We start from the raw sequence: 27192 nt of genomic DNA on the forward strand, positions 1-27192 counted from the left end.
AGATAGGAGAAACGAAATTTCAACCAATTATATATCCCATTTAGTTTTATTCAATTATTATTATCCTTACTTTCCCCAATTAAATATCCAGAGAGGTCTAGGGCAAGATGGAGATGTAGGAACATCCTGAACTCACCGCCTCCTTGGACTCATTAAGTCTACAACAAGTTATAGACTGATTCTCCCCTGAAGAAGAACTAAGAGCTATCTGAACAGCTTCTACACAGTAAGAAAATGATAGGAAAGATGATGAAACACTAACAAAAAGAACTCCCATCCCTGACCCGAAACTGTAGGGAAAGGGATAGGACTCAGAGCAGATCCCTCTGCTCTGGCACACAGGGAAAAAAAGCCCTGGATTTTAAAAAGCAGCTAGTATATGAAAGATCCAGCCCTAGAAACCTGCCGAAAGTCAAGAAGCTATGGAAATCCACTCTGGGTTGGAGGGGCTGGTGAGCACCATGGTTTCTAGTCCTCCTTGCCTTGACAGCACAGATAGAGCAGGGCTCTGAGCACACTAGCTGGTGGGCTGCCTCAGCAGGCACTGGGCCCCTAGCCCACACCAACCCCAGATGCCCTGCAGCACAAACGAAAAAAAAAAAAAAAAAAGCCGCTGTTCAAAAGAACAACTATAATATCAAGGAACTGGCCCTAGAACCCTGCTATATTATGGGGGAGCTGCTGGAACTTTCTGGACCAAAGGAGCAGGTGAGCACCACAGTTTACATTCCCTCTTAACCTTGGTAATATTGATGGGAACAGGGTCTGAGTGCCTGAGCCAGCTTAGCACCTAAGTGATACCTGGGACCCTAGTCCATCCCAGCCGTAGCCATTCCACCAAGGCAGCCCCAGAGTGCTATCCACTGGGACACCCCTGGTCAGCACCCACTATAGCTCCAGCCATCACACAAAGATGACACAGATACAAAGCACTGAGAACAGTCCAGGCTCACACCACTTTGGCTTCAGGCAGCTTGCTAGGGTACCCCCTGGCACAGAGCATTCCAGGAAATTCTAGTTGACACCTGCTTCAACCCCAGCTGCCCAGCTAGGATGCCCCCTGCAGAGAGCACCCTAGGACCCTCCAGCTTGTGCCCACCTCATTTCCAGCTGTCCTGCCAGGGCACCCCCTGTGCAGAGCATCCCACGTCACCCTAGCTTGTACCCACTTCAGCTTCAGCTGTCCTGTGAGGGTACCCTCACTGTGGAGAGCCCCAGAACCACCTCAGTCCATGTCCACTTTAGCGACCACTGGCCTGCCAGGGTGCCCCTTGAGCAGAATACTTGGGATGCCCCCCCACCCTGCCCCATGCTCCACACCTTGGCTCCAGCCACTTCACCAGGGTACCCTGAGCATAGAGACTCTTAGAACACCTTTATACCCACTTCAGCTGTCTGAGAAAAGTACCTTCTGCACATAGAGCCCTGGGACTCCCAGCTTGCACCTACTTCCACTTCAGCTGTCTTTCTGGGGGAACCCCCTATGTGAAGAGACCAGGCCCCACACCACTCATGCCAGCTGTCCTGCTAGGGTCCTCTCTGTGTAGACCCATAGAACCCTCTCCCATGGTATAAATATACCTCTCCCACGGTATGCAAATCACCAATTGCAAGAGAGCCCCAGGACACACACAAACACACCCCACCCCCCCACCCCAGCTTCCACACCACTCAGTTTTAGCTGTCCTGCCAGAGTAACCACTATACAGAGAACCTCAGGACCACCCTGGCCTATATCCACTTCTGTTCTGGCCATCCCACTAGCATAGCCCGAGCACAAAAGCTCTTGTAACCCTTGGCCCACACCAGCTATAGCTACAACCAGCCAGCAGAAGTTGCCAAGCACACACAGCCTACACAGGGGATGACCATACATAAGACCATTCCTTCAAGTTTAGAAGTACTTGTTCTAATTCATAGAAACAGAAAGTCAAGCAGAAGGGAGAGACAGAAGAATATGCTCCAAACAAAAGAACAAGATGAAACCCCACAGAACTAAATGAAAGAACTAAATGAAACAGAGATAAGCAATATGCCTGATAAGCAGTTTAAAGTAATGATTGTAAAGATGCTTACTAGATGACAGAGAAGAGTGGAAGAACTCAATGAGAATTTCAACAAATGAAAAATAATCAGAGTGGAAGAATAACTTAAATAAAAAATACACTAGAGGGAATCAACAGTAGATTAGTAGATGCATAAGAATGAATTAGCAATCTAGAAGATAAGGTAATGAAAACCAGCCAAGCTGAACAGTAAAAAGGAAAGAATTTTTAAAAATGAGGATAAGTTAGGGGATCTCCTGGACAATATCAAGCAAACAAACACATTACAGAAACCCCAAAAGGAGGAGAGAAAGGAACTGAAAACTTACTTGAAGAAATATAGCTGAAAACTTCCCTAACCTAGGGAAGGATATAGATGTCCAGGTTCAGGAAGCACAGAGAGTTCCAAATGAGATGAACCCAAGGAGGTCCACACCATGTAATAATTAAAATGTCAAAACTAAATTAAAATTAAAAATAAAATCAAAAGCTCAAGAAACAACAAGTGTTGCCAAGAATGTGGAGAAAAAGGAACCCTCATGCACTGTTGGTGGGAATGCAAACTGGTACAGACAATACAGAAAAATAGAGAATTTCTTTTTTAAAAGATTTCATTTATTTATTTGTCAGACAGAGAGAGCAAAAGAGAGCACTAGCAGGGGGAACAGCAGGCAGAAGGAGAAGCAGCCTCCCTACTTAGTAAGGAGCCTGATGTGGGACTCAATCCCAGGACCCTGGGAGCATGACCGGAGCCGAACATAGATGCTAACTGACTGAGCCACCCAGCATCCCAAAGAGAGAATTTTTAAGGTAGCATAAGAAAAGCAAAAAGTTATATACCAGGGAAATCTCCTAAGACTTTCAGCTGATTTTACAGAAAAATTCTGAAGTGGCACAATTTATTCAAAGTACTAAAAGGAAAAAACCTACAACCATGAATACTTTACCCAGCAAGATTATTATTCAGAATTGGAGAGATAAAGAGTTTCCCAGACAAAAAAAAAAAAGTTAAGAGAGTTTATCACCACTGAACTGGGGTTAAAAAAAAAAAAAAAAAAAAAAGGAAAAGATCAAGGAACCATGGTCTGATTCTTTGAAAAGATAAACAAAAATGATAAAACTTTTGCCAGGTGCATCAAGAAAAAAACTGAGAGAAACTAAGTAAATAAATAAAATCAGAAACAAAAGAAAATAACTCATACCACAGAAACACAAAAAATTATGAGACTACTATAAAACGTTATATGCCTACAAACTGAACAACCTAGAAGAAATGGATAAATTTCTAGAACATAATCTTTCCAAACAGAATCAGGAAGAAATAGAAAATCTGAACAGACCAATTACTAGTAATTAAATTGAATTGGTAATCAAAAAAACTACCAATAAATCAAAGTCCAGGACCACATGGATCCACAAGTGAATTCTACCAAACATTTAAAGAATTATACCTATACTCGAGGTAATGATCACTGAGCCTCAGTGGCTCAGTCATTAAGGGTCTGCCTTCAGCTCAGGTCATGATCCCGGGGTCTCGGGATTGAGCCCCACATCGGGCTCCCTCCTCAGCAGAGAGCCTGCTTCTCTCTCTCCCTCTCGCACTTCTTGTGTTCCCTCTCTATTCAAAAAAGAAAAGAAAAGAAAAGAAAAAGATAAAAAAGAAAGAGAGAGAGAGAAAGAAAAAGGCAAAGAGGGGGAAGAAAAGCTTCCAAATACTTTCTATGAGGTCAGTGTTATGCAGATACCAAAACCAGATGAACATCATACACAAAAAAGGAAAACTATAGGCCAATATCCCTTATGAACACAGATGAAAAATACTCAACGAAATATTAGAAATCTGCATTCAACAATACATTAAAAAGGGGACATTCACTGCTGTGAAGTGTGTAAACCTGGCGATTCACAGACCTGTACCCCTGGGGATAAAAATATATTATATGTTTATAAAAAATAAAATAAAAAAAAAAAAAAAGGGACATTCACCATGAGCAAGTCAGATTTATTCCAGGGATGCAAGGATAGTTTAGTATTTGTAAATCAATCAACATGATATAACATATTAACAAAATGAAGGATAAAAAAATCAAATGGTTATTTCCATAGATGCAGAAAAAGCATTTGACAAAATCCACCATCTTTTTATGATAAAAAACTGCCAACTCAGTGGGTTTATAGAGAACATACCTCAACATAATAAAGGCTATGAATGAAAAAACCCCAGCTAATATCATACCTAGTGGTAAAAACAGAGCTTTCCCTCTAAGATCAGTTATAAGACAAGGAAGTCCACTCTTGCCACTTTTATTCAATAAAGTACTCAAATCCTAGCCACAGTAATCAGACAAGAAATAAAAGGCAACCATATTGATAAGAAATTAAACTGTCACTATTCCTATATGACAGAATACTATACATAGGTAATTCCAAAGGCTTCGAAAAAGTAATAAATGTATTCAGAAAGTTGCAAGATAAAAAAAATTAATACCCAGCAATCAACTGCATTTCTCTATACTAATGCTAAAGTAGCAGAAAGAAGAAATTCAGAAACAATTCCACTTAAAATTGCACTAAAAAGAATAAGATACCTAGAAATAAACTTAAGCAAAGAGGTGAAAGATCTGTATTCTGAAAACAACAGAAGAGTGATGAAACAAACTGAAGACAACACAAATGAAACAATATTCTATGCTCATAAATTTGAAGAATATCATTAAAATGTCCATACTACTCAAGCCATCTACAGATTCAATGCAATCCCAATCAAAATACCAACAGCATTTTTCACAGAACTAAAATACTACAATTTATACGAAACCTAAAATTGCCAAAGCAATCTGGAAAACAAACAAAGCTGGACATATTACAACACCAAATTTCAAGATACACTACAAAGCTGTAGTAATCAAAATAGTATGGTACTGACACAAAATAGAGATCAATAGAACAGGATAGAGAGTCCAAAAGTATACCCATGATTATATGATAAATTAGTTTATGACAAAAATGGCAAAAACATACAATGGAGAAAAGACCACATCTTCAATAAACAGTTCCAGGAAACTGAACAGCTACATACTGAAGAATGAAACTAAACTACTTTTTCACACTATACACAAAAATAAACTCACAATGAATTGAAGATCAGAAACCAGGAAACTCTTAGACAAAAATATAGGACAGTAATTTCTTTGGAATAGGCTACACCAACATTTTTTTTAGATAGGTCTCCTCAGGTAAGAAAAAAAAGCAAAAATAAACTATTGGGACTACACCAAAATATAAAACTTTTTCACATTGAAGGAAACTGTGAACAAAATGAAAAGTCAATCTATTGAAGGGAAGAAGATATTTACAAATGCTATTTTGATAAGGGGTTAAAATCCAAAATATATAAAGAACTTATACAGCACAATACAAAAAAAAAAAAAAAATCCGGTTAAAAAATGGGCAGAGGACCTGAATAGATACTTTTCCAAAGACAACATACAGATGACCAACAGACACATGAAAAGATGGTCAACATTACTAATCAATAAGTACATGCAAATCAAAACCACAAGAGATAGATATCACTTAACACATATCAGAATGGCCAGAATCAAAAAGAGAAGAATGAGGATGCAGAGAAAAAGGAACCCTATGCACTGTTGGTAGGAATGTAAATTGGTGCAGCAACTGTGGAAAAAGTATGGAGATTCCTTATGAAATTAGAAACATCACCAAAGGCAAGGGAACCAAGGGCAAAAATGAACTATTGGGACTTAATCAAGATAAAAAGCTTTTGTACAGCATAGGAAACAGTCAACAAAACCAAAGACAAACAACAGAATGGGAGAAGATATTTGCAAATGCAGTATCAGATAAAGGCTGGCATCCAAAATCTATAAGGAACTTATCAAACTCAACACCCAAAAAAAAATTATCCAATCAAAGAATGGGCAGAAGACATGAACAAACATTTCTCCAAAGAAGACATCCAAATGATCAATGGACACATGAAAAAGTGCTCAACATCATTTGGCATCAGGGAAATACAAATCAAAACCACAGTGAGATACCACCTCACATCAGTCAGAATGGCCAAAATTAACAAGTCAGGAAATGACATGTTGGTGAGGATGCAGAGAAAGGGGAACCCTCCTACACTGTTGGTGGGAATGCAAGCAGGTGCAGCCACTCTGGAAAACAGTTTGGAGGTTCCTCAGAAAGTTGAAAATAGAGTTACCCTATGACCCAGCAATTGCGCTACTGGGTATTTACCCTAAAGATATGAATGTAGTGGGGCGCCTGGGTGGCTCAGTGGGTTAAAGCCTCTGCTTTCAGCTCGGATCATGATCCCAGGGTCCTCAGATCGAGCCCCACATCAGGCTCTCTGCTTGGCAGGGAGCCTGCTTCCTCCTCTCTCTCTCTCTCTGCCTGCCTCTCTGACTACTTGTGATCTCTACCAAATAAATAAATAAAATCTTAAAAGAAAAAAAAGATATGAATATAGTGATCCAAAAGGGCACGTGCACCCAAATGTTTATAGCAGCAATGTCCACAATAGCCAAATCATGGAAAGAGCCTAGATGTCCAGCAACAGATGAATGGATAAAGAAGATGTGGTACATATATACAATGGAATATTATGCAGCCATTGAAAAACCTGAAATCTTGCCATTTGCAATGATGTGGACAGAACTAGAGGGTATTATGCTAAGCAAAATAAGTCAATCAGAGAAAGACAATTATCATATGATCTCACTGATAGGAGGAATTTGAGAAACAAGACAGAGGATCATAAGAGAAGGGAGGGAAAAAAGAAACAAGACAAAACCAGAGAGGGAGACAAACTGTAAGAGATTCTTAATATCAGGAAACAAACTGAGGGTTCCTGGAGGGGAGGGGGTTGGGGTGAAGATGTGGCTGGGTGATGGACACTGGGGAGGGTATGTGCCATGGTGAGCACTGGGAATTGTGTAAGACTGATGATTCACAGACCTGTACCCCTGAAACAAATAATACATTAGATGTTAATTTAAAAATAAATAAAAATAAAAAGTTTTAAAAAAGAAATTAAAAATAGAAATACAATATCCAGTAATTCAACTACTGGGTATTTACCCAAAGAAAACAAAAACACTAACTCAAAAACATAGATGCACCCATATGTTTCCTGCACCATTATTTACAACAGCCAAGATATGAAAGCAATCCAAGCATCCCTCAGTATGAATAAAGAAGTCGATGCACAGGTGCACACACATGAATGTTCTCATCCACACAAAAGGAGGAGATCTTGTCATCTGTAACACCATGGATGGACCCAGAGGGTATTATGCTAAGTGAAATAAAACAGAGAAAGACAAATACCGCATGATTTCACTTACATGTGGGATCTAAAAAAAAAAACAAATGAATAAACAAAAACCAGAAAACAGACTCATAAATACAGAGAACAAGCTGGTTTTCTGGAGCAAGTGGGCAAATTGGGTGAAGGAGAGTGGGAGATACTGGCTTCTAGTCATGGAATGAGTAAGTGATGGGAATAAAAGTCAATCATATTTAGGGAATACTAACAATATAGGGAATACTAACTAACAATATAGGGAATATAGTCAATAGTATTTTAATAGGGAATACAGGCAATAGTATTTTAATAGCAATACATGATAGATGCTAACTACACATGTACCAAAAGTGTATCATACGAACTTGTGGAATCACTATGTTGCACACCTGAAATTAATGTACCATTGTGTGTCAAATACATTTCAATTAAAAAAAAAATCCAAACTGAAAAATACGTGTTACTGGCTTTAAAAAATTTTTTTTCTTTTTTCCTGCTCTGTTTAGAAGTCAACTATAGAATTAGTTAAAATAAATAGCATTTAAATATGATTAACTTTACAAAAATCCAATTTGATAAAATAACTGTATATTCACACTTCATAAACTATTAAGTTATGAAAATGTTAGGGGAAAATTACATGAACCCATTTTTTAATTCAATGATTTTATCAGTTAGAAAGTTTTTTCAGTGTATCCTCTCTGGATTACATATAAGTTAGTCAATGTGCTTTTGAGAGAGTTTTAATTATCTGCAGGACTTTAAAAAAATCATTAGTATTCCAAGAACATATGTTTCTGTAAAAAGATTCTTGAAAAATTTCATGTACTAAAATATGTGTTGTCCAAGAAAAACCTGAGCTGAACAGTAAAGTGGTAAATACAGATTTTATTCAGAACTGTTCCAACCAAGGAGAGAGACCTCCATATATTCAGCATGAAAAACTAGAAACTCACAGCCAAGGGAGCAGGGTGGGGTCAGTGGACACAAAGTTACTAAGAGGAAACATCGGAAGTGAAGGGGATTCTGACTTCAACCCACTTAACAGAATTCTTGCTGAAGACACACCGGGGGATCAGATATCAGATGGAGAACGAGGAATCTGACCAGATATTAAGGGTCATCAGGTGTGGGCTGAGGGGGGTCCAATTAAACAGACTTAGCAGGGTTCTTGCTAAAAATTTTTACAACAAGAGTGCAGATGCGCCTAGTGAAATTTCAGGAGCCTGAAATTTACATAAAATTAACCTTGTATTATACATGTTAATAATGTGTGTTTCCAAAAGCCTAACAATTCAGTATAAGAAAACGGAGGGGGAAACAAAATCTAAGGGATACTCTCCATCAAAATGATACTGATTTAGGACTTTCTTTCTGGGAGATTATGGCACCTGACTGAAGCAAATTTTGCTATACAAGCTCTAGTCCAAGATGTCAGCTCTTCCTAAGTTTATCTATAAATGTAATGTGCTCTCCTTAAAATACCAAATTTTATTTTCCAAATCTAGACAAGCTCATACTAACGCAGTTATCTGAAAATTAACCTGCAAAAATAGGGAGAAACACTGGGGAAGGTGGGGTAGGGAGGTCTATGAGAAGAACTAGTCCTATCAAATAATGAAACATACTGCAAAATCTCTTTCAAATAAGCACTGGCACATGAACAGACAGACCCAGTGGGATAGGAATAAATAAATAAATAAATAAATAAATAAATAAATAAACCAACATACATACAGAAATTTGGTATATGATAAAAGTGGTATCTCAAAACTCTGGAACAAAGACTTTTAGTCCATGGTGTTAGGACAACTGTGGGGTTATTTGGGAGAAAAAGTAAGGTTCATACCTTACACTACATACAAAATAAACCCCAAATAAATTAGAGATCTAAAATTAAACTTCACAAGTACTAGAAGAAAACATGAATGATGTTTTCTATAACCTGGTATAAAGAAAGGCTATTCACGAGGACTCAAATACAAGATGTAATAAAGAAAAACAGTGACAAATTTGACAACATAAAAATTTTAAAACAAAAACTTTGAATCAAAAGTCACTATAAGAAAAGTTAAGGAAAGGGGTGCCTGGGTAGCTCAGTCGGTTAAGAAGCTGCCTTTGGCTCAGAGCATGATCCCAGGGTCCTAGGATGGAGCTCCACACTGGGCTCCTTGCTCAACAGGGAGCCTGGTTCTCCCTCTCCCACTCCTCCTGCTTTGTTCCCTCTTTCACTGTCTCTCTCTCTGTCAAAAAAATAAATAAAATCTTTTTAAAAAATTTTAAGAAGTTAAGGAACAAATTATGTATTAGGAGAAAAATATTTGCAATATGTATCACAGAAAATATATATGATTTATATATATTATATGTAAACAACTTTTAAAAATTAAAAATTAAGGAGCAAAAACACCAAAAGTATTATAGAAAAACAGGCAAATGATATGAAGACAATTCACAAGATATTTAAAATGGCCCTTAGACATATGAAAAGATGTTCAACTTTATTCCTAACTTTCAAAAATGCAAATTCAAACTATATTAACACAATATTTTTCACCAATACCACTGGAAATTTTCTAAAGCATGAAAGCAGAACATGTTGGTAAGGAAAGCCACTTTCATACACTGCTGATAAACATGAAAAACAAGTTCCCTATGGTATGGAACTTGCCAGTATCTAGTAAAACACACATGCATCTACCCTTTAACCCAGAAGTCTACTTCTATAAAGTTAAATTCAAGATACAATATGTACAAAATTACTTCTTGCAGATTTTGTGACTGTAGATATTAACAACAATCAAAATTCCCAAACATGAGCAAGTAATGAATAAAGTATGGTACAGACCACACAATAGAGTTTTATACAGTTATAAAAACAAAAAGCCCCAACAAAGCAAGAAAAAAAAAAGCTATGAAGTTAAACTGAATACAGAGTCAAATGAATAACAACTATTAGGAAGGGAAAAAAATACCTTTTTTTTTTTTTTTCAGTCTAAGGGGCCAAAAGAGACAAAAACAAAAACAAAAAAAAACTGCCAACAAATCTTGAACTCATTTTGGTAGAATTATTTTTCATAATGGTATGGTTGCAGCTATTCTGGAAATCTTTTGTGACTACTGTATGATTGGGCACGTGGAACAATGTATTGCGGTTAGGAAATTGGGAAAGGAGACAAAAAAGGAAGAAGACAACAGGATCGTATTAGAATTACAGTCATCTATATAAAGTCCTGTTTCTAGTCAGTATTTCCTAGCTCTACTGCTACAAAACCCTGGAAGTTATGACATCCTAATAGCAATGTGCATACCCCTCAGCCAGATTTCCATTCCCCAATACCATTCCCCCAACAAAAGGAACCACAAATAGCTGATCCCAGGGCTGGGGCAGTCAGGACCCGATAGAATCCTGGAATATCCTGTTGTGCCAAAAAATGAAGAAATCTTCCCAAATTAATGGAAACAGATTGAAAGAATACAGGAGCCCTCTTTAAAGAATTCCTTAAAGGGTCTTCTTTTCTGTGCCTCGGAGGAAATTCTATTTGCATAAAAGAGAACTGCTTATCTCTCTGGCTAAGCCTAGCTCCTTCATTTAGTTCAAGGCACTTGCATCTACCAATGCAAGAAATCAGGGTCCTCTCTCTCTTGATTCAGCTGATTTCATGACAGAAACATCTTCATTTTTTTTCTCCTAAGTCTGACATCTAAAATTGCCAGATCAATTTCAGTCATTGCTGTTTCTGGCTATCCTAGTCAATGACAGGAAAATCTTAGCAGTTGCCTAACATTAATATGACTTATGGTTTTAACTAAAAGTCAAATATTGAATGACATTTTAGAACCAAGCAGCACTTGAACATACAGAGCACAGATTACATATGTATTAACTGTAAATAACTATGTCGTTGACATCTATCACTTCTTGAGTTTTTATATATTTGATCCCTAATTAGATATGCAGCCAGGGAAGGGCTTATAAGGATAACAGGATCCCACCAATATACCAAAAATAGTAGCTAATATAGTTCACCAGGTTAAAATTACATTTACTTTGAAGCAACATGACTGACTATGGAATACGCCTTCTAACTTTTACAGCATTGTGATACTCTTGTGGGCTAAGAACATGGGCTGGGGAGCCAAACTGCCCATGTCTGTATCCAAATTTAACAATTTTACAGTTATGTGACCTTGTGCAAACTTTCCACCTTTCTGTCTTGTTTTCCCCATCTCAAAAATGGTAATGATAACAGTCCCTGTCTCAAGGACATTGTGGAAATTAACATTAGTTGGTATATGTGAAATATGATGATGCTAATAATGATGAATTCTATTAGTATTTTAGTATATATTCTATAGGGAACTAACAGTCCCTCTCACCCTCCCCTCTGAGAAGATGATGCTTAAACTTACTTTTGAAGGACTAAAAGATTTGGGAACGTGAATTCTAGAAAAGTTCAACAAAAACTTGGCAAGCTATGTGATAAGAACAGTTCTCTTTTATTGAGTGCCCACTGTTGGGCACACACTGTACATTTAAGTATTGCACTAACCTAGCTAGGTTGGCATTAGATTTTACAGCTAGGAATTCAAAGGCTCAGTGAAGTTTTGAAGTAAAATACATAGCTAAGTTAGTGGCTAGGAACCAAACCTTGACTACCCAAATAAAAATCCCATTGGTCAATAAAAATCCCAATGATTCATTCATAAACCCAGCAATGATAGACTCTCCATTCACTGAAGTTAAAAGAGGACAAAAAGAAGAGCCAGCCATGCTGCCATCTTAGATCGTCCCTTCTACCCAGCAGTTCTATCAGGACTATATCATCACCCTATTCCTGACAGATTGATGAGTATCCATGGTAAGCAGTTTAAGTTTCAAAACTTGTGGAGTTTGAACTCGAAAGTCTTTATGCAGAGCAGAATGGAAATATTTTTGATATCATGGACACTTCTGAATGAAGAACAGCACTTCCTAGAAGAAAATCCCTAGTAAAAGCTGGGCATGTATCCTGTCAGATTGTTTTCAACCTTCCAGTCTTGCTGCTCCAAACTTGGGAAATGGGAAACCCCCTCCCCTTAGACTGCACAGGGGCCTCTCCTTTGCCAAGATTGAAGTTTCAGTATTACCTGGCTTTCCCAGCAGAGCAATTTCATCAGATTCTCATCTTCCAGAAGTTACTCAACCTACATGGCCCATGATGTCATCCCTCCCGGTACTACCACAGACTTTTTTTTTTTTAAGATTTTATTTATTTATTTGACAGAGAGAGAGATATCACAAGCAGGCAGAGAGGCAGGCAGAAGCAGGCTCCCCGCCGAGCAAAAAGCCCGACGTGGGGCTTGATCCCAGGACCCTGAGACCACGACCCAAGCCGAAGGCAGAGGTTTTAACCCACTGAGCCTCCCAGGTGCCCCCTATCACAGACTTTTAAAATACACATTCTTGACAATAATATATTTAGTTCCAAATACATGGCACAGTCTGTTACACTTTGCCTTTTAAGAAACCAAGACTACTCTTTTAAACCAATATATTAAGATTTGAAATCTTTCTTTGGGGAGGCAGTGGAAGTATAGTGAAAAACTGGTGGATTTCTGACTTGGAACAACATGGGTTTGAATGTTATTCCACCCCTTTAAAACTGTGTGACCCAGTGCAAGTCAATTAATCCCTCAGAGTTGTTTCCTTAGCTATCTGCAGGGATTTAAAAAGTCTTGACCATGATCAGTGTGTTGCGGATCAAGATTAAATGAGTTGCCTTATGTTAAAAGCATCTGGGACAATGCCTAACACATACCAGAGAAGCAATATATTCAGCTCACTTCACCAACATTTACTGAGTTAGGCAAACATTTGTAACATAACAAACATTTATGGAGTACTTACAATCTGGGAATCCCAATTCCACATGCTTAAAAAATCTGTGCTCAGAAGAGCTTACAGTCTAATAAGGTATCACCTACATATGCCAAGAATTAGAATGGAAGCAATGACTTGTTCTATCAGAGGTATGAGAAGTGCTACCAAACCAGAAAGAGACAAGTGCCTGATTTTGCTATGTGGCTCAGCTTTGCAGAGGCTTTGCTGGCTACACCACTTGAGTGCAAATGGGACCTCACTGGGCAAACAGAAGATGAGAGAAACAGATAAGTAATCTTTGCCATTTACGTAGCAGCAAACGGGAAAGCACCGTGGTACAAGAGAACTTGGCCTGACATTAGATGTCACAGAGAGCCCAGGAAGCCAAGCACACCAATAGGCTTCACTTGTTTGTGCCCACCTCTCCTCTTCTTATTAGAGAACCAACTATGGGTGTCTAACTAGTAGAAACAGAAGAGCACACTTTTTCAAATTTCGCACGTTTCCATTTAAGGTAATTTTTCAAAGAAAAAAACAGAAAATAGGTGTTTCTCTTTAAGGACGATAGGGCAAAAAAATGGTTGATTTGAAAATACCATCACCACGTTTCAGCGTGTAGCCATCGCAAATATCCACCCACCTGCCTCAAACAGCAACAAACATATTCATACAAGATTACAATTCCTGGAGTTATACATAATATCGATATAAATAACACACAATTCCATTAGCATTAATGGTAGTCTAATGAATGCCAGGGGGCTTAATAATAATTTGTCATTTAATATGAAATATTATGTACTTCCTACTTATGCATACTGTGAGGATGCTGCTTTATTACTTCTTTACCTCATTTCTTTCCAGTGAAAAAGTTGTTAAGTGACAATTCATTATACTCTCATCTAAGTACTGATGCAACTTTTAATCTCTCATGTTAGGCTTACAGCATTTGTGATTCACTTATAAAACTCTAAACATAAAGCCTAGAAATTAGAGACAAACCATTATTTTTATACACGTTTTAAAATTCCTTTAATAAAAAAAAAAAAAAAAGAACTGCTATCTTTTTCATAGGTGCATGCCAGATCTATTTCAAGGCATCTGAGAAACCACAATAATGGTGACAATCATGAGGAGGAATTCTTTTTTAGGACTAAGAAGTGCATTATAATGTCACTGCTCACCCTAACTGTTGGAGGCAAGCATTAGAACTCCAATCTAGATGCCTGATTCATAATGCTTGGTGGGGGGGTGGATACTATACAGTGAGAATCTTCAAACAAGACAATATAGCCCATTCCTTTTAAGAAAAGGATTTAGGGTGCCTGGGTGGCTCAGTTAGTTAGGGCGACTACCTTCAGCTCAGATAATGATCCTGGGGTCCCAGGATCAAGTCCTGCATTGGGCTCCCTGCTCAGCGGGCAGTCTGCTTCTCCCTCTGATCCTCCCCCCTTCCCATGTTCTCTCCCTCTCTCAAAGAAATAAATAAAACCTTAAACATTTTTAAAAAAGAAAGAAAGAAAAGGATTTAAAGTCTTTTCTTTTTTCCAGAACAGAGTCTAAATTGTACAGTAAATAAAATACACTTAAGAACTGTAGACTCTACCACAGACCTGAAAGGTGATAACACATCAGTTAAGGGTTCATGTTAGGGAATCAGACAGATCTGGATTTGTTCCCAGCTCCTCCGCCACGTATTAGCTGTTTAACCTCAGAAGAGCAAAATTTTAAATGAGTTTAAGCCTTCATTTTTTCATGTATAAACCAAGAGATAATGAGTATATTAAAAATTTAATTATACTATTTGCTGTCATGCATTCTTTTAATTCCTCAAACCTCAAACAAATTCCTAATATTCCCCTTTTAACATGAGAACATATTTGTAGTTCTTGACACTATGAGGATTTAATGAGATAATTAATAAAAATTACTTACAAAAGTGGCACATAACAAATGCTTAATAAATGTCAGATACTATCATTAAGATTTAAAATTTTAAAATAATGACTTCTTTATAATCTAGTAAAGGAAGAAATGTTAACTAATTTACTTAACAGCATGAAAACTTTCTGTAACATATTACTGGAAATATTTAAAGAAATTCTCATTTAGCCTTTGAATATAATCACATGGTAAAATGTGACAAAGCATACCTAAATGTTTTCTCCAGAGAAGGAATTTAATTATATACAAAAGGCATAGACAAAAGGACTTTAATCTAGCATAAGAATTTGAACTATATCAGAAACAACCTGAGAATATATCTCTTAAACCCTATTCTCAAGATACTCTGTCAATGATTGCAGCAGGGATATAATTTTCTCCTATAAAATACCAATTAGTTGTTTTAAAATATAATTATAGTCAATTACATGCAAAAACATATTCCTCCCTTAGGATGAAAATGCTACAGAGGCCAATAAGCAGCTCTTGGGAAGATGGTCCTGTGTCACTCATGCCAAGTACAAACAACATTATGAGCTCCCTTAGAACTAATTCTAACTTGCCTTCAGCTGAAGGAGTAATGGTTATGAATTAGAGCTGATGCTAGTAGGAAAGAAACTTCAGGGGGCAAGAGAAACTCTTGGCATGCCTGTCAGTCTTTACCAGGCTCTTGTGAACCAATCCCAAGGTAACAGTCATGGAAAAGAAGTGATAATCTGATATGACTCAGGAATAGGTATTGGCTAAACTTTAAGAATATTTAACAAAGCAAGAATAAGACTATACCTATAATTAATCCCTGGAAAGATACCTTTGTAAGTGTGGAGTACAGATTTTTACATATGTTCATTAAACCAAACTGCTGTTCAGATCTTTGACATCTGTGGTCTTTGGCCCTGACAACACATTAAAACCTCAAGGACTGTAAGAATACTGAAGCTTGAATTACTGAGACAAATTTAATCAGAACCTCTGAATTCTCAGAATCAGAATAGCAAAGTCCTAAGAAGAAGGAACTTTTTTTAAAAATGAGATTCATAAATCCATGCCATAGCAAAAATGCTATTCTTCTCTATGACAGCCTTGCAATTGAATAGAATTGAATAAAAACATGCATTCTTTCATGTTTTTAAATTTTTCTTGTTTTAGAGGTAGGGAGGGGCACAGGGAGAGAATCTTAAGCGGCTCCATACGAGGTATGGATCCAACATGGGGGCCTATTTCACAACCCTGAGAAATCACGACCTGAGTCAATCAAGAGTCAGACACTTGGGGTACCTCGGTGGCTCAGTCGGTTAAGCGTCTGCCTTCAGCTCAGGTCATCAACCTGGAGTCCTGGGATCAAGCCCCACATTAGGCTCTCTGCTCCGGGGGGACCCTGATTCTCCCTCTCCCCCTACTGCTTCCCCTGCCTGTGCTCACTCTCTATCAAAAAAATAAAATCTTAAAAATATAGACTCAGATGTTTAACAGACTGAGCCACCCAGATACCCCTAATATTTTTAAATAATTTTTAATGTACTTATTTCATATTCTCTGCTTGTTCTAGCATATGAATTCTTGGGGGGGGGGGTAGGTGTCTCCTGCTCAAGTTTGTAATGTCTGGGGACTCTTGTTCACAGTGATTTTTTTTTTTTACACCACTAATTGCTGGAATGAAACAATAACTCAAAATGTCAAACTGGTTCAAGATAAATAGTACTTTTTCTTGTATGTTATTAAGCAAATTTTGCATGAGCCCAATGTTTCCATACATTTACATTTTCAGTTAGAAATTTGATGAAATTGGAGATTGGTTCAAAAAGATTTTCTTTTTAATATGTTAATATCCTTTGAAGAGCTAAGTAGTACTACTAATCATTACTAATTTAATAGAAACTAGTTTAATTTCAGTGTTTTTCTCTGAAGGTCCAGCTAGAAAGCAAAAAAAGTTCAAGAAAGAAAAAAAAATTCTAAAACTTTGAAGTAAATTTTTTAAACTCAATTTCAGTCTTTGATTTGATAAAATATATTTTCCCTATCTGCAAACTGAGTTGTAAGCAATATATAAATTTATAAAAAGAAAAAAATACATTAAAGTGTTTTTTTAATAAGTAACTTGTACCGAAAAGAATAAAATTACATGGGCAGTCTCTGAGAGTTCCAAGTCTATGGTTGCCATATGAGTGTACATTCTGATAGCTCAAAGACATCAGGTCTTTGTGTGCCCAGCATTCAGCAAAAAAGACATGCATGACAGGTTTGAAATACTATGAGGTTATCATCCCCAGGGATAACTGAATCAGAAATTTCCCACTGCTTTCGTTTTGGAAACTTTCTTCAAACAAAGACTTATTCAGTCCCATCTGAATTATACAAAACACCTAAATTAGGAGCTACACTTGCCCAAGTGTGAGTGACAGGTGCAGTGTACTTCCACCCAGGAGGCAGGTCCTGGGGATTGGGGTGGTGACCCTCCAGAGCTCAGTTTGAAACCACTACAGGAAACCAACATCATATGACTTTTGTTGGAGAGAGTACTTCCAGTGGGACTGGACTTTGATATTTACATGCAAATAATCTGATACATATTTAATCGGTTTCTACATAATATTAATATATATATGGCTCAGTGGGTTGAGCCGCTGCCTTCGGCTCAGGTCATGGTCTCGGAGTCCTGGGATCGAGCCCCGCATCGGGCTCTCTGCTCTCTCGGGGAGCCTGCTTCCTCCTCTCTCTCTGCCTGCCTCTCTGCCTGCTTGTGATCTCTCTGTCAAAAAAAAAAAAAAAAAAAGATTCTCTATCCCTCTTCCTCTGTTCCCCCACCCCATACTCATACACATGCACTCTCTCTCTCTCTCTCAAATAAATAAATTTAAAAAAAAAAAAATAGTAAAACCATATTCAAGAGTGACAGACATAATTTTGATGTCCTACTCAACTGGTCATAAAACAATCTTAAATTATTTTTTAGTGCTTCAAAAGAGAAATTATCCATATTTCAGACATAATGTCTTTGCAGAAAATAACTTGTCCCTAAGAAGACAAGTGTTGCCAATTCAAATAGTATACCATGGAATGTCTGAAGCTATAATACATTTGATATATAACTGCTTATTTTTAAATAATCATTATAATGTTGATCTTTAGTTTATTATTCCTTATAAGTACATCATTTGGCAGTACATCCAAGTAAAATTTGCTATCATTCTGTTCTCCTGTTAAGAAAAATTGTGCCTGATTCATGATAATATAATGGATATAGCTTGGATTTTAAAAAAATATTTCACCATAATTTTCTTACAGAAGAGAACATAAATATTAAACAAAATCAATGTTTTAGGAAGCCCTAGCTTTTGCTATCAAAGAGAGCATCCTCTGAAGACCAACCAACATTATTATCCCATAGGGAACAGATTTGACATTTGGAGAAAACTAGGGAAAATCATTCTTCTTAGGAATAAAAAACAAGCATTAAGTAATTTTTCCATTTTCTCTATCTCTCATAGCTAAAAACTGAGGGAGGCTGTTGAAATAGAGAGCAGGTTGTTACATTACAAGGGCAAGATGTACTCAATTAAATATGGCTTATTTATATTTGCCTACTTCATGAAATTAGCACTTAGAAATGAAATGGAAAAGTGTAATATCAGAAGTAACAGTCAACCAGATATGTGCTAAAAATGCCTCTGTTAACGTGTCTGGGTAACTATTAAATTTTACAAATAAATTAACAAAACCCAAATATAACAGCAAAATTCAATGGTCCTATTTTAGAATAGGTTCGTTTTTGTTTTTTAGACCATGACTTGTTTTGTGGTTGTTCTGGCTTTTGTCTTCTCTGCTCACCCACCTCCCCACACCTCCCTTTTTTTTTTAAGAGAGAGAGAGCATGCATGAGCCAGTGGAGGTGGGGGGAGGAGGGGTGGCAGAGGGAACAAGAGAATCTTAAGCAGGATCCACATCTAGCTTGGAGCCCAACTAGAGGCTCATCTCAAGACCCCGAGATCATGACCTAAGCCAAACTCAAGAGTCAGATGCTTAACCAACTGAGCCACCCAGGTACCCTTTCTCTATTTTAATATATGAGTATCACCCAAGATTCTGTATTTAGCCCTCTTTTTTTTTTTTAACTCCTTATTACTTTTTTACAAGCTTTCATCATGCCCATCACATCAACTCTACCTCCCCATGTTTTTCTCTCAAAACACCAGCATACTAAACATCTCCAAGAGGACACTGTAATATATTCCAAATGTGTCTTGAACAGAACATCTTTCCTTCAAATCAACCAGTCTTCTGAAATCATCGTTGTCTCTTTCGGACATTACCTTCTCCAAGTTACCTGGGCATGAGACTTAAAAACTTTTTTTTTTTTCATCTTTGTCCTCACGTCTTCAACCTTCTGCTAAGTCCTCCACTGGAGATCAACCAGTTCATTCCTGTAAACTCGTTCAGGTCTGAGTGGCCCTGAACATCACCTGAGGGGTACTTTGTTTTATTCTCTTCTGTAGGGTATCTGTCAGAAAGCCTCTGAATATGGGGGCGCGTGGGTGGCTCAGTCAGTTAAGTGGCCGATACTTGATTTTGGCTCAGGTCATGATCTCAGGATCATGGGATCCAGCCCAGCATTAGACTCTGTGCTGGACATGGAGCTTATTTAGGATTCTCTTAATTAACTTAATTAACTTAAGATTCCCTCTGTCCCTTTTCTCTCTCCCCACACTCCCCAACCCACAAAAAAAAGGGGGAAAAAAGCCTATGAATATGCTTTAAAATATATGTTATGGTTTCTAAAGAGGTTTGCTCTGGGTCCAGAGAAGCTTGCAATTCACCATTTCTAGGAAACCCAAATATGCAGAGACTGGGTCACACCCTAATTGAATAAAAATTAACATGTCCGGTGTACCCACATGCTGTATTTAAAGGTTGTGCATGTTTATCTTTGTATCACAGGTATAAAAAATACTATTAAATTACTTTCACCACAGTAACTATATAAGAGGCTTATCAGCGACTATATACCAGCCTTATTCAACTGCATTTTTTAAAGATTTTTAATTTCTGAATCAATGATCAATGTTTATGCTCCCTATTGGTCTGTTTATATTTCCTTTGTGGCCCTTAACACATTTATAATACATATTTTCTTCTCTGTCTCCCAGAGCAAGAGTGCTCCACACAAGCATACATCTCATTTATTTCTGTATTCTCAGAAATTAACACAGGGCCTGATATAAAACATGTGTTGGATGAATAAACCTAATATTGTCTGTTAGCCAATAAAGTTATGGTGACTTTTCTATTACTAAAAATTTAAAAAGATACTGTGTTCAACTGTGTTTAAAAAAAAAAAAAAACCTGAAAAGTAAAAGGACTTATTTTCAAACAAAAATTGAAAGCGTTTTAAGACTCCCTTCTTATAAATGCAAATATAAATACAAACTTTAATCTGGTCACTTTTTATCTATGTCTTAAAACTTCAAGTATTTGGGAGTTGGCTTTTTCCTCTTTCTAGTGTTGCCCAGTTCTTTCCTCAAAAATTCATCAAATCTTATTCATTGCTCCAGCTCAAAATATAAGTATGCATATTTGAAAGTAATTCTTAGTGTCTAAATATACTATAATTCTAATTGTAAGATGAATTAGACTAAAGGAAAAACCAGCTGAGGTTTTTAATGTTTTCTTCACATTTATCTTCACAGAATTAAAAAAGGGGGGACTGGGGAAGATGTAGAAGACTGGCAGGAAGAAAACTCCAGTTCTTGATTGAAGACATTCATTCAAAATGAACCCATTCAAAAATATATATTTTTTAATCTGGTTTTGCCACAGAACCAGTTAAAAGCAAGGTTTAGGGACTTAAAATAGTGATGTCTAACAATCAAACATAAGTCATCTATATTTTTATGATATACATTTGTATGTATTACCCTCATCTACCCTTGCCCTAAAATTCACTCAAGTCTGGTACAAACACAAATTCCTTAGGTAGGGATTTAAAAAAAATGGAAATCAGTAATCACCATCAGCCAGTCCGGATCAGTACAGTATAGCATAGAACAGGGACAGTGAAATATGAGACAGGAGGAAAATCCACAGATAGAACCAACTCTGCAAATCAGAGCTGGAAGATAATCACCCTATTTCCCTCAAGAAAGACACATGCACTTCTGGACTGAGGCCTGAACCAATCATGCTGACCTCTCAGTTGACAGGCACTTTAATGAACACGTGCTTTACATAGATGTGTAAGTAAAAAATAATAATAATAACAAGAAAAATTTTCTAAAACTGCAACCTTAAAAGGAAATGTTGATATAATATAAAGTTTGGTAGAGATTTGGAGCTGTAAACATTCATTTGTTTACATATTGTTTACATATTGTTACAATTCATATATCATGAAATCAACACAGGACTGTCTCTGAGGGGCATGGAGATGAGGAGGAATTGGCTACTCCTATAAGACTTCTAAGGCTACTTGGAGGCAAAGTCATTCATTCAGACCATCATGGTTAAGTTCCTTCATTCTAATTGATGATTTCAACCCTGTTTTAGTTGTTCGCATTGGTTGATTTGAACTGTCAGTCTATTTGTCTGAATCAGCAAAATCACTCTTCTGCAGGAAACTTTCCAGAGAATATGACCTCATATATTTTATAATCTCCAACTCGTATCAAAACTGGGTTTTGTTCTATTTTTTTTTTAGCTTTTTCTTCCAACTCTTATCAAAGTTACACAAAGTAACACTCCCTGAAGATTACATCCTAAAAGATACATAAATTTATTCATCTCTGTAATTTTTCTAGATTTGATCCTAGACCAAACCAAAACATCATTCATTAAGCTGGAAAAATATCTGGGCAGTGTTTTCTGTTTTGTGTACATGTGGTCTGTTTTCTTTAGATAAGCCCCAGTACGCCCATAAAATTGCTTTTACTAAATTGAGCTTTGTTATGATGTCCTCTGCTTACTTATTATTGATTTTATGGGTGAGATAGATGCAAGCAAGTTGCCTCTTCAGTCACTCTGCCAGCCCTTCATAAGCCCCATGGGAGAAAATTTTCTCAAGCCCTCAGTGAAAGGAAGAGCTTTGCCTCTCCCAATCCAATGGCTTTCTTATTTTATAGAACATGAGTAACATGAGTACCTGCCCAAAGCAATTTAATTCAACTGAACTTACTTTTTTTTAATTTTACTTCAACTTTTTAGAATCTCTTCTCACATAAATTTAAAATAAAACACTGTAAAAGACCCACTGTTAAAGTGGAATGCTTTTAGTTAAAAAAAAAAAAAAAAAAAAAAAAATATATATATATATATATATATATATATATTCACCATGTTTCCAGAGACATGAACTCTACTATGCCCACTGTCGTTTTCCTGTCTTTTTTTTTTTTTAACATTTTATTTATTTGACAGGAGAGATCACAAGTAGGCAGAGAGAAAAGGGGAAGCAGGCTCCCTGCTGAGCAGAGATCCCAGTGCAGGACTCGATCCCAGGACCCTGTGATCATGACCTGAGCCGAAAGCAGCAGCTTAACCTACTGAGCCACCCAGGCGGTTTTCCTGCCTTCTTGAAAGGATCAGCTCTCCTTGAAAGTCCCAAGGGCACTAACAAGGAAGCATGGGAAACTTAGTAACAGGGTCTCCTAGTTTTAATATGTCACTTCAGCTCCTTGTTTATGGGCATAACCTTGTCAGTTGGTTGCCTTTGGTCAACTTGGGTCCTTGGTCTTCTTGATCAATGATGCCTGGCCTGCAACTTTCTAACATCACCATGTGGCTACTCTACCTCTGGCACTTCTCTCTGCCCTTTATCACCTTAAACCAAACTGTACCATCAACTACATCAGCTGCCTCTACTCTGTCTGATCCAGCTGGCAAAGAGAAAGAAATAGGCTGAAAAGGAAAAAAAGATTTACAAGTGTAGGAGCAAAAAAAAAATCAATCTTAAAACTCAATTTGATTATATATTACTAGATATGTTCTAGAAATCTAAATTACATATGTCTACTCATGCATTTTATTTAGCATATAAAATACAAATGCCATTTAGAAATTTCAGAAACACTAAATTCATTATGAGATAATATTTTAGTACATATATTCTCTGTCCTCTGGAGCTTAAATTTTAGAAAAATCAACCCTTATAAAGACAAACTATTTTCCTCAAGTCATCCTATTCATATATGCACTTGCCATCAGTACATATATGGAAAGAAAATAATTCTAATAGAAGTTCAAGAGACAGGAATAGAAAAATACAGTTTCAAAAACAATTCAACTGAACTAAATTACTTAAGAACTATTATTTCAGATTATTATAGCCTCTTCATGGAAGTGATCATTCAAGAGAGTTACTGCCCAACTCATTCTATAAAACTAGCACTACCCAGACACCAAAACCCAGATAAAAGATACAAGAAAAAAAAAAAAAAAAAACTATACACCAATATCACTTATGAATATTGATATAAAAACCCTCAACAGGGGCGCCTGGGTGGCTCAGTGGGTTAAAGCCTCTGCCTTCGGCCCAGGTCACGATCTCAGAGTCCTGGGATCGAGCCCCACGTTGGGCTCTGTGCTCAGCGGGGAGCCTGCTTCCTCCTCTCTCTCTGCCTGCCTCTCTGCCTACTTATAATCTCTGTCTGTCAAATAAATAAATAAAATCTTAAAAAAAAAAATCCTCAACAAAATACCAACAAACCAAGTTCAGTAACATATTAAAAGGATTATATACTATGACCAAGTGGGATTTATCTCTGGAATGCAAGGATGGCTCAACATACCAAAATCAATGTAATACACCACATCAACAGAATGAAGGGGGAAAAAAACCATGATCATTACAATTGATATAGAAAAAGGAGATAACAAAATTCAATTTTCATGATAAAAACCTGAGTGTTTTAACTAGAAAAAAAACAAACTATCTTCACATAATCAAGGACTGCTGTACTCACAAATACAGTATCAGGTTCAGATTAATAACCTATAGCAAGTAAACTAGACTCATTAAAAATTCCCCATGAGGAGTACTTACCTGCCAAAATTTTCTTGAATTGTTTAAACCATACATCACAGTGGTCTTCACTTAAATTAATAAGATCAAGTGTAGACTCTTTTAGTTTATTTTGTTCCTTTTTCAAGCAAATGAAGAGTGTGATACCTAGTAAAGTACCATTTCCCTGCTGCTTAGCAGAATAACGTCTTTTCAGCTTGACAGAGAATATGTCCTTGACTTCAATAAATTCTTCTTTATGTTGATTATATTTGGAGTCACCTGAAAAAAAAATTCCAATCAAAACCATTGTGTCCATATCTTCTATGTATGAATAACAAGAAGTAAAAATCCACAAAATCTTTATCATGTCTAATTTTATTGATCATGTTTTATGTCGATCCCTATGTGAGCTGGGGAGGGAAAAGAAGAAAAATTGGGTCTATTTTCCCAAGAATAAAAAAAGGGAAAAACGGCATTGAGTCCCTGTTATACAAGGCCCAGCCCATTCAAAACCTGAAGATATTCAATAGAAGAATTTCAAGAACTTAAAGCAACATTTCAGTAATAGAAAATTAGCATTATGCAAGAGACTCCTTGGCCCTCATAAGGACAGGAAAAATAATGGGAAAAAGAGAATTCACTAACAGAAGTGAGTTTATAAGAATTACAAAAGGCAAAGTGTAAGCAAAAGGATAAACACATTTCAGGTAAAGTAAAACATGTAAAAAGGAAGCAGAGTAAAATTCCTGTATGAAACACTGTGAATCCCTGCCAGTCTAGAAAGATCGACCCACCTGAATATTACCACAGTCAGACTGTATTTTAGAGTGCCATGAAATTTTACTGGCTATATTTAATCACAGGTCAGAAAACATGTTTTGTAGCAAAAGACCATTTTAACAGACTCTCAAAGGAGTGTTTTATACTTTCAAAGAGTACTTCTAAAATTTCCACCCTGGCCAACACAGAATCACTTTCTGCCTGAAGTAACTAAAAGGGTGTGCAGGATACCCGAAACATGGAAGTAGTCCAGGCCAGTGGTCCCTGAGAGAAGGCAAACACAGGAGCCACAGGACTGCCCCAGGCTACTGCCTGGAGACCGTTGCCGGCCTCCATGTAAGTTGAGAGCCCTTGGTGAAGTGTGGTTGTCTTCATGGGTGAAGCAGGAATGAAGAGACCAGGAAAGCCACAATGACTAAGTTCACTAAGTCAGTCACTAGAGAGGAAAAAGTTGCAGGAAAGTGAATTCTCCTTGAATCTTCAGCTGAGTATATATGACATATGTGAGAAGCCACAGAGAGAGAACTACCCTAAGGATTAGAGAAAACAATGCTCAGAGATCACACAGGCACTCCCATCTGCCTAAGCGGAAGAATATGGAAATTTGTGAGCCACTGAGGAGAGGACTTGGGAGAGTATGGCCTCCTTAGTGAGCTAACTAAAGGTCGCTCTGATTCCGCCTAACAAAGTTTAAAAGAAAACCTCAGAGGATTAAATTGTTTCTGAGTAACTTAACTACATCCTAGAATAAAGCTCAAGATGATTTATAGGCATATAAAAATAACCACCAACTTTACACAGCAAAATCCACAATCTCTTTCATTTGATCAAAGATCACTCAATCAAAAAAGCAGGGGCGCCTTGGTGGCTCAGTGGGTTAAAGCCTCTGCCTTTGGCTCAGGTCATGATCTCAGGGTCCTGGGGATCCAGCCCCACACGGAGCTCTCTGCTCAGTGGGAATCTGCTTCACCCTCTCCTCTGCCCCTCACCCCCCAACCCCCAGCTCATGCTCTCTCTCTCTCTCTCAATAAATAAAATAATTTTAAAAAAAATCCCACTGCACGCATGGGGCATCTGCATGGCTCAGTCAGTTCAGCATCCGGCTGTTTGAGCTCAGGTCATGATCTCATGGGTCATGAGACTGAGCCCCACGTCAGGTTCTGCGCTCAGCAGGGAGTCTGCTTGCTGATTCTCTCCCTCTGCCCCCTCCCACTTGCACTTGCTCCTGCGCTCAAATATATCTTAAAAAAAAAAAAAAAAAAATCACAGTGCATTTAAGAAAGCAGGAAAAAAATGACCCAGAGGAAAAAAGTCAATAGAAGCAGCAACAGCACCCAGCAGCCGCACAAGGCCCTTCCTCAGCTTCCTTCATCCTTTCACAGACTCCACTGGCATTGTCCAGTGGAGCAAGGACTTTCAGGTGCTTTGGGAAGTTGCTTCCCTGTATTCTGAGTGCGTCTCTCCCAACCATTCTGCAAATTACATCCGATTGTTCATAAAGCACACAAAGCATGGAAAAAGAAACAAGCCCTTTTCTCAGTATTTATGGTGGTGGGATAAGATGAACCCTAAGTCAATTTGTTGGGCCTATCATTTCCTTAGAAAGTTCAGGCTTCAAGTCTGTGTTGGGTAACTTCTACTGTCAGCCAGAGATATATGGCCAGGGTCTCTACAACATCTGGGAAGGACAAGGAGATCTTACATCTTCCCACTACCTTCAAGGATGAAAGGAAGCAGGCTTGTCAAAGGTGCTCCTTCCAGGCTAATCTCATAATATTGATTATGACATTGTCTCTTACGCAAATTTAATTTTTTTTATATAGAATAACATACAATAAGTAAGTGCTCCAAGGAAGGATGAAAGGAAACCAAGAACCACTGAGGAAAAGAAAAAAAAAAAAATGGAAAGGATGAAATAAAGTCCTCTTTTCACTAGAAGACCTATGTTATAATTTGAATTGTTTACCCTGTATTTTACTTTGGCAATAAACAATTCAAGGACTATTCTAATTTAAAGCTTCTCGCAAATTGAAAATTTAAAGATACTACACCAAGAACCAACATCAAACTTAACAGTAAATACCAGAAGAATTTCTGGAACCAGTATAGGAATACTTATTATCACTCTTATTATTCCCAATAATTCTGGACATCTGGTCAATACTATATGAAAGAAAAATAAAATAAAAGACAGTTGGTGGTGAAAGGGGCAGAAGGGGGTTAAAATCATAACTTT

General features: G+C 37.3%; 1 protein-coding gene across 2 annotated transcripts in view; it reads right to left on the reverse strand.

The window, feature by feature from the left end:
* CERKL (ceramide kinase like) overlaps positions 1-27192 on the reverse strand; it is a 118649-nt gene that overhangs the window by 49950 nt on the left and 41507 nt on the right. The window contains exon 2 of one of the 2 annotated variants that reach the window (XM_047722333.1): positions 24216-24455. The exons of the other annotated variant lie outside the window; for it this stretch is intronic. Within the exon in view, the coding sequence (XP_047578289.1) occupies positions 24216-24455 (240 nt within the window). The remainder of the gene's footprint in view (positions 1-24215; positions 24456-27192) is intronic. 2 annotated transcript variants of the gene reach the window in all.

This window comes from Lutra lutra, chromosome 3, assembly GCF_902655055.1.
Source record: "Lutra lutra chromosome 3, mLutLut1.2, whole genome shotgun sequence".
Lineage (NCBI taxonomy): Eukaryota > Metazoa > Chordata > Mammalia > Carnivora > Mustelidae > Lutra > Lutra lutra.